At 42.9% G+C, this 16,872-nt stretch overlaps 1 protein-coding gene across 2 annotated transcripts in view; it reads left to right on the top strand.

Moving 5' to 3' along the window:
* cenpe (centromere protein E) overlaps positions 1–16,872 on the top strand; it is a 70,173-nt gene that overhangs the window by 2,553 nt on the left and 50,748 nt on the right. For both annotated transcript variants that reach the window (XM_034076173.1, XM_034076172.1), the window contains exons 6-19: positions 884–965; positions 1,058–1,125; positions 1,202–1,276; positions 1,386–1,437; positions 1,575–1,662; positions 5,983–6,112; positions 9,446–9,565; positions 9,676–9,828; positions 9,918–10,038; positions 10,161–10,260; positions 11,757–12,018; positions 13,833–13,889; positions 14,413–14,580; positions 15,692–15,766. In XM_034076173.1, coding sequence (XP_033932064.1) covers positions 884–965; positions 1,058–1,125; positions 1,202–1,276; positions 1,386–1,437; positions 1,575–1,662; positions 5,983–6,112; positions 9,446–9,565; positions 9,676–9,828; positions 9,918–10,038; positions 10,161–10,260; positions 11,757–12,018; positions 13,833–13,889; positions 14,413–14,580; positions 15,692–15,766 — 1,551 coding nt within the window. The remainder of the gene's footprint in view (positions 1–883; positions 966–1,057; positions 1,126–1,201; positions 1,277–1,385; positions 1,438–1,574; positions 1,663–5,982; positions 6,113–9,445; positions 9,566–9,675; positions 9,829–9,917; positions 10,039–10,160; positions 10,261–11,756; positions 12,019–13,832; positions 13,890–14,412; positions 14,581–15,691; positions 15,767–16,872) is intronic.

The following is a 16,872-nucleotide window of genomic DNA, read 5'->3' as shown; positions in this document are numbered from 1 at the left end:
CCGTTTGTAATAGCTTTGGCTCGGTCTGAAGTTTTTGCGAGTGGTGGAGGCTTAAATGCTAGCGGGAGTTGGGTTTGCACTTCAGTCTTTTGGTACCGGTGATATTCACGTTCGGGTGATGCCTTTTCAAATGAGTGTGCAAGTGTGATGTATTGCCAGCCGCGTAACCAATGTTAGTTGAACAATGCCGACAAACAGCGTTGGTTCGGTCCACCTGTCTTTGTCCGTCATCCTTGTACGTAACTGCGAAACCAAAATGTTCCCAAACCGGAGACTTCAATGATGCTGGAGGATTTTCGAGCTCAACTTTATCTGCGTTCGCCATTTCGACAGTTCCTCAAATTACTGACTACATTTGAACGCATCCCTCTGACCAGCTCATCCAATGAAATGACTTGCTCGCTCGATGACGCGTTGAACACAATGGGAGCAAATTACTCTGAATGCTGCGACGCAGCACCTGAGAATGCTTCCAAGAAGTTGTTCACGTTCTCAATTTTTTACGTTTAACGTTATATTCGTTCGGTACACTTCGGTACACACGTGTACCGAACCGAAGGGCCCGTACCGAAATTATTCGGTACGGGTACGTGTACCGTTACACCCCTAATGACTGAGTGCTGTTTTAACTGATTTTAATGAGTGTATGCGCTAACCAAAGTTCTGGGCAGACAGTTTTCTACAGATCCTCTGAGTCAATTATTTTCAGACGCGGTACTACTACACTCCCTCAGTAACTAACACACACACACACACACACACACACACCGACCTCCATCATTATAATATGATGATACTTCATGTCTAAGTGCTAAAGGCATGGACATCGTTTTCTTTCTCTTTAAATGATCATCGTGCTTGTGTCTTTTTTTTAAATGTGCAGAAAACCATCTATGTGGCTGACCTGACGGAGGAACTGGTCACATCTCATGCACAAGTCTTGGCCTGGATCCGGAAAGGAGAAAGTAAGATCTGAGATGACGGAACACGAGACTGGTTTCTTCAGGATCTGCATTGTGTCTAACAACCATTTGATTTCTGCTCTCGCCCTCTGCAGAGAACCGTCACTATGGAAAGACAAAAATGAATGAGAGGAGCAGTCGATCACACACTATTTTCCGAATGGTGAGTAACACCACAACATTAGGTACATGTTGATTTCTGGGGAACTCTGGATTTCTCATGATTCATGTCTTCTTAGATCCTGGAAAACAGAGAAAGGAGTGACCCAGCATCTGGTGAAAATGCTGATGGAGCCATTATTGTGTCTCATTTGGTAATGAGCTGTTTTTCTTTTTATTGGAAAGTTCTTTCTTTCTGTTAATTGTCTCCCTCATTGTCTGTTTATTATTATTTTTTGAATAACCATTTTGCTTATCTTCTAGAATTTAGTCGATCTAGCTGGATCTGAGAGAGCCAGTCAAACAGGAGCTGAAGGTAAGATGGAGTTAAATCATATAAAGTTACTGATTTAAAGCCTTGTGAAATGCAAAATGGATCTGATGACAATTGTAAGTACACTGTACTGTGTGATCAGCAAACCCAAAATAAACCATCTCTTTTTTATATTTTAGGCACACGCTTCAAAGAAGGTTGCAATATCAACCGCAGCCTGTTCACACTGGGCCAAGTGATCAAGAGGCTGACTGATGAAGGCCAGAAGTGAGTTAACATGATTGCATTACATAACTGAACATTTCTGGTTTACCTGTTTACATTTCCAATTCAATAACTGTCTGTGTTGTTATCTCTAATATTAGAATATCGCCATCCTACTGCTCTCTGTCTGAGTTAGCTGTTTGATTAAAGTAGGCTAACATATTGTGGCTAACATGCTGGTTCCTAAAGTGAGAACCAGAGAACAGAACTGGGTAAAAAAGCTTTTAAATATGCTGCCCCTTCTGCTTGGAATAATGTATTGTCTGTGTTTTATCTGTTGTAACTTTAGCCGCGTTCACACTGCGGTACTTTTCCCACAAAGGTTCATGCGAACTCTTTAGTTCTCATGAACTAAGTACAGATCGCGTTCACACCAGAAAAAGTCCCTGGGGGAGAATTAGGCAAATGAAGCCGCTGACGTCACTTCTTCTTCTTCTGCTTTCGGTTTACTGGCAGGCCGCAAACCACTTCACGGCGTATACTGCCGCCGGAAGTCCCCGGAGTTGGGGACTGGCTTCAGTAGAAGCTGCTTCTACTGAAGCCTTCCGAGTAAATCGCCAGAACGCCGACACCTCCTCATCTCCACCGCTCCCACGTTTTATTTTGTGTTGCCATAAGTTAGTCTCTCTGCGTTTCTGCGCTGGGCTAATGCTAATGCGAGGATAATAAAATGGCGGCTTCACAAAACTTTTTGGGAGTTTTACGGGGCGTGGTTTGCAATTCGCCCAGCCAATCAGGAATATAGCTCTTTTCTCAAAAAAGAGCCGCTCGAAAGTCCCTGCTCTCTAGCAGGGACTTTGGCGGTACTTTGGGGGTAAAAAGGTTCGCATGAACTACTTTTAGTACCGGCTCTTTTTGGTGTGAACGCGATCATGAACTAAGTTCGCATGAACCTTTGTGGGAAAAGTACCGCAGTGTGAACGCGGCTTTTGTTCATGCTGCCCTCTTGGCCAGGTCGCTCTTGAAAAATAGATTTTAATCTCAATAGTCTCATCCCAATACCCCTCCTCGACTCCTCTCTTCCCCTCCTCCGGGACTTGACCCGGAAATCGATCAAGACACGCTATTTTGAAGGACGTCCCAATAGCTGAAATGCACACGGAGGAGTCGAGGAGGGGTGCGGGAGGAGGGGTGCGGGAGGAGACGAAAGGGAGGATACACAAGAGTAGACTATGCTGAAGTGTTTTCACTACTCACGTATAAAAGCCCCGCCCCCACCTTCACAGCCGGTCGGTTTCAACAGAGGAAAACCGACAACTGGAAGATGAGTGGAAAAGCGTCACATAAATGTATAAGTGCTCACAGCTCCGTGGGAATTATTATGTGCAATTCATTTCTAAAAGGCTTTCACATTACTACAATTATATTTTTATTTAAATGTAGGCTACATTTTACACAAACGGAACACAAAAGCAGGACCAACCATCATACATTGAATTCCTTGACTAACGAGAGAAAGATTCATTCATTTAAATAAATATTTAACAACAAATGGGCCGGTTCTAAAGGGTTATTCAGTTAAGCCCGATGAGAGGGGGTACAGCTGTGCACATGTCATCATTAACAGACGTCGTTTAAGAGTGACGTTTGAGTGAACGAGGACGTCCCAATTAATACCGGAGGACTCCTCTGTCCTCGCGTCACCTCCTCGTGTCTCTCGCTCGCATTTTACGGAGGCGGAGCTAAGACGCAAGGAAGGGAGGCGAGTGAGGGAAAGGGGGAGGCGTATTGGGATGAGGCTCATGAGACTTTTTACCTAGTATATATCTCTAACCTCCCATTCCTGTCAAAGATTCTGGAGCGAACTGTTGCCTCCCAACTCAAAACCCATCTGGACTGCAATAACCTTCATGAACCTTTTCAATCTAGTTTCCGTACTCGCCACAGCACAGAATCTGCCCTACTCAAGGTCACCACTAGGGGTGCAACAACTAATCGATTAAAACAGATGACGAGATTAGTTGCCAACTAATTCAGTCGTCGATTCGTTGGTGACGTCATCGCGTGTTTTACGCGCCGTTAAACTACAACATTATCGGTCTTTTTATCGGTACTGGAGACATTTAAAAAATATATGACATATGTATTATTGCTACATAAACATTATATCGCAGTTTTAGTGTCGCCAACTCGTTAAAAATGCGTCTATGGTGTATTTTCGATCTTTCCAATCGAGACGAGATCTCTCCCCCGTCTGTGTGCGAGGGGGCAGGGCAGTTTACACACAGGCGGCTGCTACATGCAGCAACACACGGCGGGGATGGAGGAGAGAAGCGCTCCGAGGTTTGGTTAAACTTTACCCGTCTCGATGCTCGTTGTCTAAAGTGCAATAAGAGTTTAGCATGTAAGGGCGGTAACACGAGCAATTTGTCTAAACATTTAGCAAAAGTGCTCCACATTCAGACGGAGGAATGCACCGGGTTCGACTGTCTTTGTCTTTGTCTCTGTAGCCCCATCCACGAGTAAGGTTTCCACGTCAGGTGTTCTGTATGCTAGCAGCAACACACAGAGTTAACTCATTATTCAAACACGGGTTAATGATTAGAGGTAACTGAGTTACTCTTTATTTTGTTAAAATTTCAGCTATTCTGTTTACAGTTCTGTCATCAGATTATTTAATACGATTTGTCAAAACATTGTTTCTTTTGATGTGAAATATTATTTATTTAATTTAAATAAAAAGCAATGCTAATTTTGTAAACAATTTGTTAAATTAATTTAATAATATAAGTATTTTTGAATCAAGTATTCATCTTTATTGTCTTCATTGCTAGTTTCCACATGCCTAAAACAACCTCAATCTCAATCTAAAAGTTGATAGAAATTGTGCAAGGCATACAGTAATAGTCCGAATAAATAATTAATCGTTTCATTAATCGATTATCAAATTAGTCGTTTGTTGCAGCCCTAGTCACATTCTCCTCTCTGCTGACTCTGGTTCCCTCTCAATTCTCATTCTCCTTGACCTAACAGCCGCATTTGACACGATCAACCATTCCATCCTCATCACCGGCCTCCAGTCTTCCATTGGCATTACCGGTACTGCCCTCTCCTGGTTTAAATCCTATCTCTCTGACAGACATCAATTCATCTCCATTAACAACTCCAAATCCCCCACAGCCCCCGTCAATCATGGCGTCCCTCAGGGTTCTGTACTTGGTCCCCTTCTGTTCATCGTCTACATCCTCCCAATTGGACAAATCCTCCGTCAACACCAACTCCAGTTCCACTGTTATGCTGATGACACACAGCTCTACCTCTCAACAAAATCAATGTCTCCAACCACACACTCCCAGCTCAGCACCTGCCTCACTGACATTACAATTTGGATGCAAAACAATTTTCTAAAATGTAACTGACAAATCGGAACTCATAATCATTGGCCCAAACTCACTTACCCAAGATTTTTCTCTTACCATCGATGGTTCCATTGTCAACCCCTCCACTCACATCCGTAACCTTGGCATCATCCTCGACCCCACCCTCACTTTCCTCCCTCACGTCAACCAGGTCATAAAAAAACGCTTTCTTCCATTTAAAGAACATCGCCCGCATCAGACCCTCCCTCTCATTGCCCGTTGCTGAAACTGATCCATGCCTTCGTAACATCCCGACTGGATTACTGCAACAGCATACTTTTTGGATCACCTGCATTCAAACTAAAAAACTTCAATATGTCCAAAACTCAGCTGCCCGCTTGCTCACCTCCACCAGACGCTCCGACCACATCACCCCTATCCTCCAGGACCTCCACTGGCTCCCCATCAAACACCGCATTGACTTTCAAATATTACTTTTCACTTTCAAAGCCCTCAACAACCTTGCCCCCCCCCCTACCTCTGTGACCTCATCCAACGACACACCCCCACCCGTCGCCACAGGTCTGCTGAAGCTAACCTACTGCAGCCCTTCAGGACAAATCTCCGGACCTGGGGTGACAGGGCCTTCGCAGCAGCCTCGCCCACACTCTGGAACTCCCTCCCCAGCCACGTCAGATCCGCCAACACTCTCACATCATTCAAACAACACCTCAAAACTCACCTTTTCACTCTTGCCTTCAACTCCTAATCCACTAACCCCTCGCCCGTATTCCACCTAGCTTAGCACTTTCTACTTTTGTTGATATTTTTGATTTACTTTCTTGTTAGCGCTTTGAGCACCAGGAAACATGCTATATAAATGTAATGTATTATTATTTGGAGTTAAACAATTCATGTTTACATAAAAGAAGACGGAGAAGAAAGGAACATAGTTTTAAAATGTTCATAAAGCGCTTAGTTTTATGTGTAAAAACATTTACTCAATTTCATTCTCTCACTTCAGGGGCTTCACAAACTACAGGGACAGTAAGCTCACCCGCATCCTGCAGAACTCGTTGGGCGGGAACGCTAAAACAGTCATCATCTGCACCATCACTCCGGTCACTCTGGAGGAGACCCTCAGCACTCTGCAGGTTGGTCAAATATGCCGTTTTCTGTCCTGTACATCAAAGCTTCTACTTCAATATTATTCACATGTTATATTGAAATACTAAATAGTATTTTACATTCCAATCAATCGAAGTTCATTTATATAGCTAAATGTGAAGATTTTTGTTTAGGTAATCACTAAATTGTTTTGGACTGCTTTCTCAAGGATTTTAGAGAGGAAAAAAAAGATTAGAAATAGGTCTATAGTTGGCCAAAACCTCTGGATCAAGGTTGTGCTTTTTAAGAAGAGGTTTTATCGCAGCTACTTGTAAAGGATTGTGGTAAGTTGCCTGATAATAAAGAAATTATAATCATATTTAATAAACTAGGCTTAATGAAGGGAAACACTTATTTCACAGCTTAGTTGGAATTTGGTCTAATTGATGATATAGAAGAGACCATCATTGAAGTTAGTAGTTTTTAGTTTTATGGGAGAAAAGAAGACAAATAACTATCTGGTGTTGTATCAGATCTTAAAGTTCTGATAGATGAAGATAACTGATTGAAGGCAGGAGGTTATTAATTTAGTTTCGAAGAGTTATAATTGTATTATCAAAAAAGCTCATGAAATCATTACTGAGTGTTATAGGAATATAAGCTGTGGCTCTCGGTCAGCCTGTTCTCGGTGCTGCAAATAAATCTGGCATCGTTCTTATCTTCTGAGTAATAAGATGCTCTCGCTTTACGGAGAGCTTTCTTATATTTAGTGAGATTATCATGCTAAATTAAACAAGATTCTTCAAATTTAGTGGAACGCCATATCCTTTTTAAAGGGGACCTACCATGCAAAATGCACTTTTTGATGTCTTTTATACATAACTGTGTCCCCGGTGTGTCAGGGAACTCACGCAGCGTCAGAAAATAAAACCCTCTCTCTTTTCCTCCGTACCCAAATCTCTAAAAACGGGGGAACAACGGAGCTGATCCAGATTTGCGTCCGATATGATGCAATATCTGAAATGTGGACCCACGGCGCTATCAGAAAGTTGCTATCAGAAACAATGCCCGACTGTTTTGGACGTAATATGGTCGGTGTTTACATTAGCATCGCTAACAATCAGAGCTAACCTGTACTGGAGAGCATGTGTGTGAAGAAGCAGGAAATAAAAAGGAACTCACCTTGTGGTATAACCGGCAAGAGAGAAAGCCTTTGAGCTCCATACTGTTTCAGAAATAATCCATGATATGGCGTTTCATCACAGCAGCATTTATTTTAGACGGTAGCTGCCGGGTCCCGCATGAGCTCAGACCCCTCCCTTTTTTTTTTAAAGATTTATACCCAAATCAGAACTTTTACCCCCTTTTTAGTGCCTCCTAGAGAGGTGGTCAGGGCCGGACTGGGACAATAAGTCAAGCCGGGAAATGGAATTATACACCCAGCCAGGCCACTACCAGTTTTCTTTTGTGCTATTTTCCTGGATTTATTTTTCAATATTTACAGCGTTGCTGCCCATAGTGATAGCCCTAAACTTTAAATCTACTACCCCAGAATAAACATATGGACATGGGTTACTATTTAAAAAAAAAAAAAAAAAAAGTGCAAATCTATTTGGGAACCTGTCCATGTGAACATATTTTAAGTCCTTTACCTCACCTGAGCTGTAGTTATCAGGCTCTCAGTCTGACAGGAGAGGACTCTCCTCCACCTTGTTGACAGCTCATGATTAGCGTTAGTTAGCGCAGCTAGCTAGCACCAGATGCTAACAACAACAATACACGTAACCGGTGCCCGCGCTTTCTCTCTCGCGCCACACATATACACCCTCCCGAGTTTGAATGACACACAGAGACCAATCGAGGGCATTGGTATGATCTGTATGCAAGTGGCCATGTCAGCAGGCCAGATCATGTAGACAGCCAGTCACCCTCTGTGAGGCAGAGTCAGACCCACATTTGCGCAGCGTTGCGTTCACAATACATGCATAAAAAAAAAAATGCCAGCAGGCCACTTAGCAGACCAGGCCATCGGGAAACCTGCTGGTCCTCCCGATGGCCAGTCCAGGCCTGGAAGTGGTACTTTCCTGGGAGAACATTTTTCCAATTTCGCTCGGTTTGGTTAGGCCTTATTAGGCCCGGCTCACTTTAATGCTGCGCTTCCATTACAGTTTAGGAACTGGGGCAGTTACTATAGTAAAGCAGTGTAGGCGGAGCCATGACGTCATCTTCAATGAGAGCCCCAGAAAAACAACACATCCGTTAGCTGTTAGCACTCAGAGCTCACAGCTCCTCATATCTGTTCAGAAACTAGACAAAAGTTAAACAAGTACAAACCACAGACTGCCTGTGTCATGGCGAATACAGTCGTTAGAAAACACGCATTTTAAAAGGGTTTTTCGCCTGCCGTCTGTCTGCAGACTTGTCAAAGCATTAATTCATGGTTTTTACTAACCGGTATCAGTATGTTGTTACTTCGGCATCATTTTGAAACGTGTATTACAATTAAATCACGGTCAAATATGTTCATCTTGTTGTAGTTGTAGCCCCCTTGCCAGCGATTCTCTCTCTAATTTAGCATACTCAGCTCGACTCAGCCTGGTTGTTCCTGGCCCTAGAACCACGATTTATTGGGGCCAGACAAAAAGTGAAAAAGTAGCCCCTGGCTAAAACTAGGCCAAGTGGAAACGCAACCAAAAACGGGCTCTGCACGCTTAAAGCGAGCTACCCGCTGCAGTGGAAACACGCCATAACTTATGGCAACACCAAATAAAACATGGGAGCGGTGGAGATGAGGAGGTGTCGGCGTTCTGGCGATTTACTCGGAAGGCTTCAGTAGAAGCTACTGGGAGTCCGAGCAGCTTCTACTGAAGCCAGTCCCCAACTCCGGGGACTTCCGGCCGGGGACTTCGGGTGGCGGTATACGCCGTGAAGTTGTTTGTAAACCCAAAGCAGAAGAAGTGACGTCACCGGCTTCATTTGCGTAATCTTCCCTCAGGGACTTATTCCGGTGTGAACGTGATCGGCTCCTAGTTCGATGGGGGTACTAAGTGCTGGGAGCCAAGTGCTGAGAACTAAGTACGGCAAAGTACTTGGTGTGAAAGCGTCTATTGCCTAAAAATAGTGTGAGAAGTGCACTTTAAATTGTCTTGAGTTTGCGGGCTTCAGGATTATGCCATGGGGCTATTCTGTCGTTATATTTTCTTCAAGCAAAATACAGTTGGCTTATTTGCCCTGCACATTTATGCAAGATTAAACATTGCACATTTTCAGTCGAAGGCCTGTACAGAAAGTTTTATTTTTATGAGACTGTACAACATGGGGGGAACAGACTGAGAAATCAAAGCAGACCATTTCTCAAAAACATTTTTTATTTGTGTTAGTTTGCCAGCACTGCAAAGAAAATGAAGAACGACCCTCATGTGACAGAGGTGTCTGATGAAGGGGCCCTGCTCAAAAGGTATCGCAATGAAATTGAAGACCTGAAGCGTCAACTTCATGAGGCAAGTATCATCTTTCCTTTTTTATTTTTTTTATTTTGATGTGCTTACTCACCACCATTCTCATTTTAAATGCACTTTCTACTAACTACCCATGGGTGATCTCGCTACAGGTGTCTTCAGTCACACAGACTACGGCCAAGGAGAAGAAATCTCTCTCCCAGAGCCTCCAAGTGAAGGATCAGCTGCAGACAGAGCAAGAGGACCGCATCAGAAACCTGACCAAACTGCTTGTCACCAGCTCAAACCTGGTTCCTTTACAAAAGGTGAATAGGACTTAAAATAACGCCGTTTCAAAGGAGACCTTTTTTTCTTCAGCATCTTAGTCATGCTTACACTCATCCTGTTTTTCCAGATGCCCAAACGCAGAGAAACTTGGGGAGGGAAGATGCAAGGACTTGCCCGTACGTCTCTATGTGATTCTTTCACTGGGAATAGAAAAGGCGACCTCTCCTGTCTGAGTGAGCTGTGTGAATGTAAGAAAAAGCTGATAAAATGAAAAAGTGAATGCACTCTGCAAATCATAATTCCAATCATCATTCATGATTAAAATGAATTCAAATTATTAGTTTCATACATACATGGTATGTTTCAACAGCTGGTAAGGACTTTGATGCTCCCTGGGGGATTCATGATGAGCCTTCAGATGAAATGGACATGAATCAGTCTTCTGTGACTGTCCGAAGCTTTGCAGACAGGTGAATGTCTTAAAACTACTAATGCTTATATTACTTTTCATTTGATAGACAGCAAATGGAACTACTCTTATCATCCAGGACAGCGTAATGCTGCCTTCACACCGGACGCAATGCGATGTTTGGGGGTGGCGCGATTACATGTAAAGTCAATACAGGCACGCAAATTCGCTCCGACGGCGAGCATGAAGCGGTGGACGCGAATATGACGCTCGAGTTGAACAAATTGAACTCGAGCGTTTGTCGCGGCCCCCTTCAATCGCGCCGAGACAAACACTCGAGTTCAATTTTTTCAACTCGAGCGTCATATCCGCGTGACGTGATCTCGCGGTTTCCAATCAGCGTTGAGGATCTCAGCCTGCCGTCACTGACGTTCAACCAGAAAACATCAGCTGTTAGATCTTAGCACACAGAGATCACAGCTCCTCATATCTGTTCAGAAACTAGACAAAAGTTAAACAAGTACAAACCACAGACTGCCTGTGTCATGGCGAGTACAGTCGCTGGTTTATTTATGTCTTTAGGCCGTTGTTATGAGTGTGGACGGTCGGAGCATATACTGCGTTAACTTAGCCTGGTCGATGCGATCTTCATTTAGAAAACGTCTGTCTGCAGACTTGTCAAAGCATTAATTCATGGTTTTTACTAACCGGTATCAGTATGTTGTTACTTCGGCATCATTTAGAAACGTGTATTACAATTTAATCACGGTAAAATATGTTAATTTTGTTGTAGTTGTAGCCCACGAGCCAGCTCGTCTTGTTTGAATGATGCGAGTAAACACAGCTGACAGCCGTGGTGAAACTCGAGGGTTTAGAGCGTTGCGATTAGAGCGAAGCGAATATTCGCATTGCGTCCGGTGTGAACGAAACTAGTTTTTTTTTTTTTTTTCTTTCTCTCTTTCTCATACTGATATTCTGAACAATTTGTGCTGTTGCATTTGCTGTAAAGTGTCTCTACTGTAGGCTATTTTTATTACATGTACAGCACTTTGGTTCGACCAAAAATCGTTTATAAATGTGCTATATAAATAAAACTTGATTTGATAAGTTGTGACCACTTTATCATGAGTTGAAGCTTGATATCCCTCGTTTTCTTCTATGATCATATTCAGGTTCATATTAGTATGTAGTGCCTCTACTGGGACATGTCTCCATGCTTTAATGTTCAAAAAGCTCTTTATTTTTCTCATACTGCCTGTGATTAGAGGTGCAACAACACTTTATCCTGACAGTAGTGCATGAGAAATAATCTGCCACCTCCCACCACGTTTTCAACCATTTTTCTGATCAGTCAAACTGGACAGCTCTGCTGAAATATGGTAAAAAAAAGACATGGCCTGCCTCTCACCTCAAATGGTTGGAGAAACCTATTTTAGTGTACAGTTTAGCTGGTGAATTGGATCTTTTGGTTTTTGTCAGTCTGAAGGGAGGTACTTGATTTTCAAATGTTGTTGAACACATTTAGTCATCTGTATGTCATACCTTTTTATTTTTCAGCCCCAAAGACTTTGTGTCTCCAGCCCGTATGCACGAGCTTTCTGGGAGAGTCTCCTTCTTAACGATGCAGCTGGAGATGGAGGCCCAACAGAAAAAAGATGCCCTCGACAAATTACAGTCAACAGAACAGAGGGCAGCGCAGCTGGAGCTGGAGCTGCAGATGGAGGCCGAACAGAAAGTAAAGGCCCTGGAACAGGTGGAGATTTTGGGCGGCAGATTGGCAGACATTGAGAGTCAGAATGAGGACCAGAGCAACACTCAGGTATGCTGTGTTTAGATCTACCTCCTCTCTGGCAGAGAAATCCATTATTACACATGAGAGAATCGCCATAGCTAGCCATCATACTCATGGCTTGGTTATTTTAGCTCCTTTTTTTTATTGAAGGACATGTACAATCATAGTAGGGCTGTGCAATTTAATCGATCTTGCGATATATATCGATATTTAGTTTTCCGAGAAAGTATCGATATTTCAGCCCGGGTATCGATACATTAAGTCTGATAACTGTGTTTGTTATCCTCGCGTCCAGGAGAGAAGCTTTAAAAAGGAGACTAAGTGAGTCTCTGAGAATGTTCAAATGTATACTTTAATTAATAAAAAGCGCGGTAATGTTACAAGCAGAAGATGGTTCAGTCAGAAAAACAGCTGTGTTCTGGCTCTCGTGAGCGAAGGGAAGAGAGCGAGCTCCACCTTTCCAGCTGTTAAATATCCTTAAAATCATTATTTACCGGGGAATATCGCTGATTTCTTCAGGGTATGGTTTAAACATAATGTTTCACTAAATACTGAAGTTTTGATTAATTATCTAATGAGTGGACCATTCCTGTAATACATTTTAAACTCCGTAATCAATACTCCAAAAATACCTCACGGCTGGTATCATTTCCGGTAGTTCCGAATGTTGTCTCATGCTACCCACATCTGTAAACAAACGCATTCAAATAAACTGTACCTTCATTTAATATTCAGCAATAATAATATCTCGACGTCTATAGTTGTAGTGAAATCAGTAGGTTTCAGTGTGCAACACTCCGTGTCATATCGCTACTAAATTCACCTCTATAGGAAATTGTATATTAGCCACATGCTAAATGCTAACCGGAGATGAAGGATTTTCAGAATAAAAGCTCAACAACTGGTTGTGCACAAGAACTTCTGGTTTTTCAGTATAAAACAGCATTTAAACTGACGGTATGTTTATTGTACTTTATGCCATCAAAACATTGATTTGAATTTCTAACAAGTCCCATTCAAATCCCCCGTGTTCCGCCACCTGCTGCACCTTTTAATTCTCCATTGTCCATTGTGATACTGCACTTTACAGCTAGAGTTTGCACGGTTTCAATAAATGAAACTAATTTTTATAAATACATACTGTATACGTTAATACAAAGATGAATACGTGGGTTTATTAAAAAAAAAAAGGTAAAGTATAGGAAAATAAGATAAGATGGACTTTTATTAATCCCTCGTGGGGAAATTGTTTCTCTGCATTTGACCCATCCTAGTGTTGGGAGCAGTGTGCTGCCATTTTGAACGGCGCCCGGGGAGCAATGTAGGGAACGGTGCCTTGCTCAGGGACACCTCGGTGGCACTTGGTCTTGCCGGGACTTGAACTGGTGACCTTCCAGTTGCCGAGCCAAGTCCCTATCGACTTCGCCACCACCGCCCCCAAAATAAATAGCATTAGGTCATTTACACAATTTGGTTGGGAGCAGCGTTTCCGCCAGGGGGGCGTCTTGCCGTCATTTGACGCCCTTATTCAGCTCGGGGCGCTCTGAACGCGAGCCGAGGGAAATATTAATGCCCTCTCAGCCTTGGTCTGACGGAAACATTAATGCCCTCTCAGCCTTGGTCTGACGGAAACATTGGTTGAGAGTGTATGGATGTTGTTGAAATAGTCTATAAAGCACTGCCATTTCTTATAGAAACAGTCTACTGAAATCCTGAGAGTACATTTGATCTTGTCCAGTTTGAGAAAGAACAATAGGTCTTTGAGCCAAATGGAAGACGATGCGGTGCTTATTGGAGTTTTTAGCTGCCTTTAAAACTAATCTTCAAACCTTGTTTTCCAGATGAAAAAAGAGTTTGCTGGGGCGATCCATCTGTGTGAAAGCCTGTCTACAGAGAAGGTAAGGCTTGATGGAGTGCCTGTGACACAGCTCATTCTACAGCGCAGCTTATTTTGCATCTGAAATCTGAGAAAAGGATGTATTTATGATTGTAATGTTCAGTATGTGGAGAAACTCCCAAGGATATCAGATTTGTTCATCCCAGGCTAAATGAAGGAATATTTCAAACTATCTAAAAAAATTCCATTTTTGTATTCTCTTTGCAGCTATCTCTGTTTGCATCACTGCTTTTATTTATTTGTTTGTTTATATTTTTAGCTGCATAGAGAGAAGCCTGCAAAAGCTCATTTTAAGAGTATAATGACGATAAAGATCCTCTGATTTGAAGTTTACCTAACTTTTTTTTAAGACCCAAGCAAACCATTTTATATATTCATGTTGCACAAAGCACAGCGAAAAAATGTTTTATACCCTTTCCACACAGATAATTATTTTAGCATGATACTAGCAGTTACAAACAAACAACATTAGGGCAATGCGTTTCACTTGGAAATGTTTACTGCATTAAATGGTATGCTTACAGGACAAGGTGCTTCTTGAACGGGACTATCTGAAGAATGAGCTGGGGGTGTTCTTTGAGCAAATAAAAATACTGGAGAAGGAGAAAGCGTCTCTCTCTCAGGAACTGGAGGAGAAGAGAGAGGTGGACGAGTTCAAGGCTCTAGAGGACGAGTGCAGGAAAGACCAAGAGGTAATTCATTTGATTCCATTCAGACTCCACAGATACCCCTTTCCCTCCAAACCACTGCAGTATTTCCCCTAGGTTTACTGCCTTGGCAGGGTGCTGCTCGGGTATCCCCTCAACACGGGGGTGCCCGGAATTTTTTTTTTCCTCTGGAGCAGAGAGAGGAGCTGTGGATTATTGTTATTGATATCGTACAGTAACAAAGTATTTGTACATTAAAAAGAAATAAAGTACAGTGTTACACTGTACTTTATTACTTTTATTCAAACTGTATTCCCTTCTTATCATATAGCCTACACTTCTTCCTTTCATTGATACATTTAAATCACCTGACTACAACATATACAGTGGTGCAAAAAAGTATTTAGTCAGCCACCAATTGTGCAAGTTCTCCCACTTAAAAATATGAGAGGCCTGTAATTGTCATCCTAGGTACACTTAAACTATGAGAGACAGAATGGGGGAAAGAATCCAGGAATTCACATTGTAGGATTTTTTAATGAATTAATTGGTAAATTCCTCGGTAAAATAAGTATGCAAATGTACCGACCGCTGCAGTGATACGCTGCTCATCCACCGGAGTTTAGTCTACTGTTTACTTAAGGCTGCTGGAAAGCAGTAACTCACTCTCTGACTGTCACACCAGCAACATCCACTGATGCATATCCTTCATCCCCGTAAGTGAATGTGTTTCAGTCTGAATTGACCCGAACGGATGGTCATTAAAAGTAAGGTAACTATAAACGGCATCACACTATGCCTGGTTAGTATTGCGTGACTATGTGTTTTTTTTATACGTTTGTGGTCATGTTCTGGTCACTTTGCTCAGCGCTACTGCTTGTTACAACTTTTCTTCTCTTCGCCGTACTTGCCATGAACTGTTATTGCTCAAGTTAATCTGACCTAGCCTCGTATTTGATTCTTGACGAGCAGTTTTTTGGTGCCAGAAGAACCGGTTTTAGTCGCCAAGAGCCGGTTCCACTACGGGGGAAACAAGGAAGAAATGGTTCGCCTTGAACCGGTTTAATGAGAAAGGGGTATTACGATGCTTGGACTGTAAAGTTGGGTGTTGGGCTTTCATTTACCTTCTGTTCATTTTGTTTGTGTGATCTAACAGAATGAGTTGCAAAATGAAATGGCCAACTTGAAGAAGACTGTTGAAGCCTCTGAGCTTCAGTGTCTGGATCTGCAGGTAAGGCAACATGCCCCAAGTGTAGACTTTTTGGGTTATTTGGAAATATATGATTTGTATTCATTACATTGCATTTAGCTGACACTTTTATCCAAAGCGACTTACAATAAGTATATTCGACCAGGAAGACACAACCTTGAAGAAAACAGAATCATATAAGTACATAAGGTTTCAAAGAGCCAAGCATTTCAAGTGCTACTCAACTGGCTTTAGATAAGCCAGTCCTTTATTAGTATATAAGTGCTCTGTTAATAGTTCTATCGCTCGAAGTGGAGTCGAAAGAGATGAGATTTCAGTCTGTGCCGGAAGATGTGCAGGCTTTCTGCTGTCCTGATGTCAATGGGGAGCTCATTCCACCATTTTGGAGCCAGGATAGCAAACCCACGTGTTTTTGCTGATGGGAACTTGGGTCCCCCTCGCAGCGAGGGTGCAGCGAGTCGTTTGGCTGATGCAGAGCGTAGTGCACGCGCTGGGGTGTATGGTTTAACCATGTCCTGGATGTAGGAAGGGCCAGATCCATTCGCAGCATGGTACGCAAGTACCAATGTCTTGAAGTGGATTCTAGCAGTTACCGGAAGCCAGTGGAGGGAGCGGAGGAGTGGTGTGGGAAAATTTAGGAAGGTTGAAGACCAGACGAGCCGCTGCATTCTGGATGAGCTGCAGAGGTCGGATGGCACATGCAGGTAGACCAGCCAGGAGGGAGTTGCAGTAATCTAGGCGTGAGATGACTAGAGCCTGGACCAGAACCTGCGTTTTTTTCTGGGTCAGCTGGGGACGTATCTTCCTGATGTTGTAAAGCGTGTATCTGCTGCAACAGGTTGTAGCAGCGATGTTTGCAGTGAAGCACAGGTTGTTATCTAGGATCACACCCAGATTCCTTGCAGTCTAAGTCGGGGAAACAACAGAGGTGCCGATGTTGATTGTTAGGTCAAGAGTGGGACAATCTTTTCCCGGAAGGAAAAGCAGTTCAGTCTTGTCAAGGTTGAGCTTGAGATGATGATCAGACATCCACTGAGAGATGTCAGCTAAACAAGCAGAGATGCGAGCGACGACCTGGGTCTCTGAGCGGGGAAAGGACAGATTTAATTGGGTGTCGTCAGCGTAGC

Source organism: Pseudochaenichthys georgianus, chromosome 24, assembly GCF_902827115.2.
Source record: "Pseudochaenichthys georgianus chromosome 24, fPseGeo1.2, whole genome shotgun sequence".
NCBI lineage: Eukaryota > Metazoa > Chordata > Actinopteri > Perciformes > Channichthyidae > Pseudochaenichthys > Pseudochaenichthys georgianus.
The sequence above is the reverse complement of the archived record's forward strand: the minus strand, read 5'-3'. Positions and strand labels throughout refer to the sequence as shown.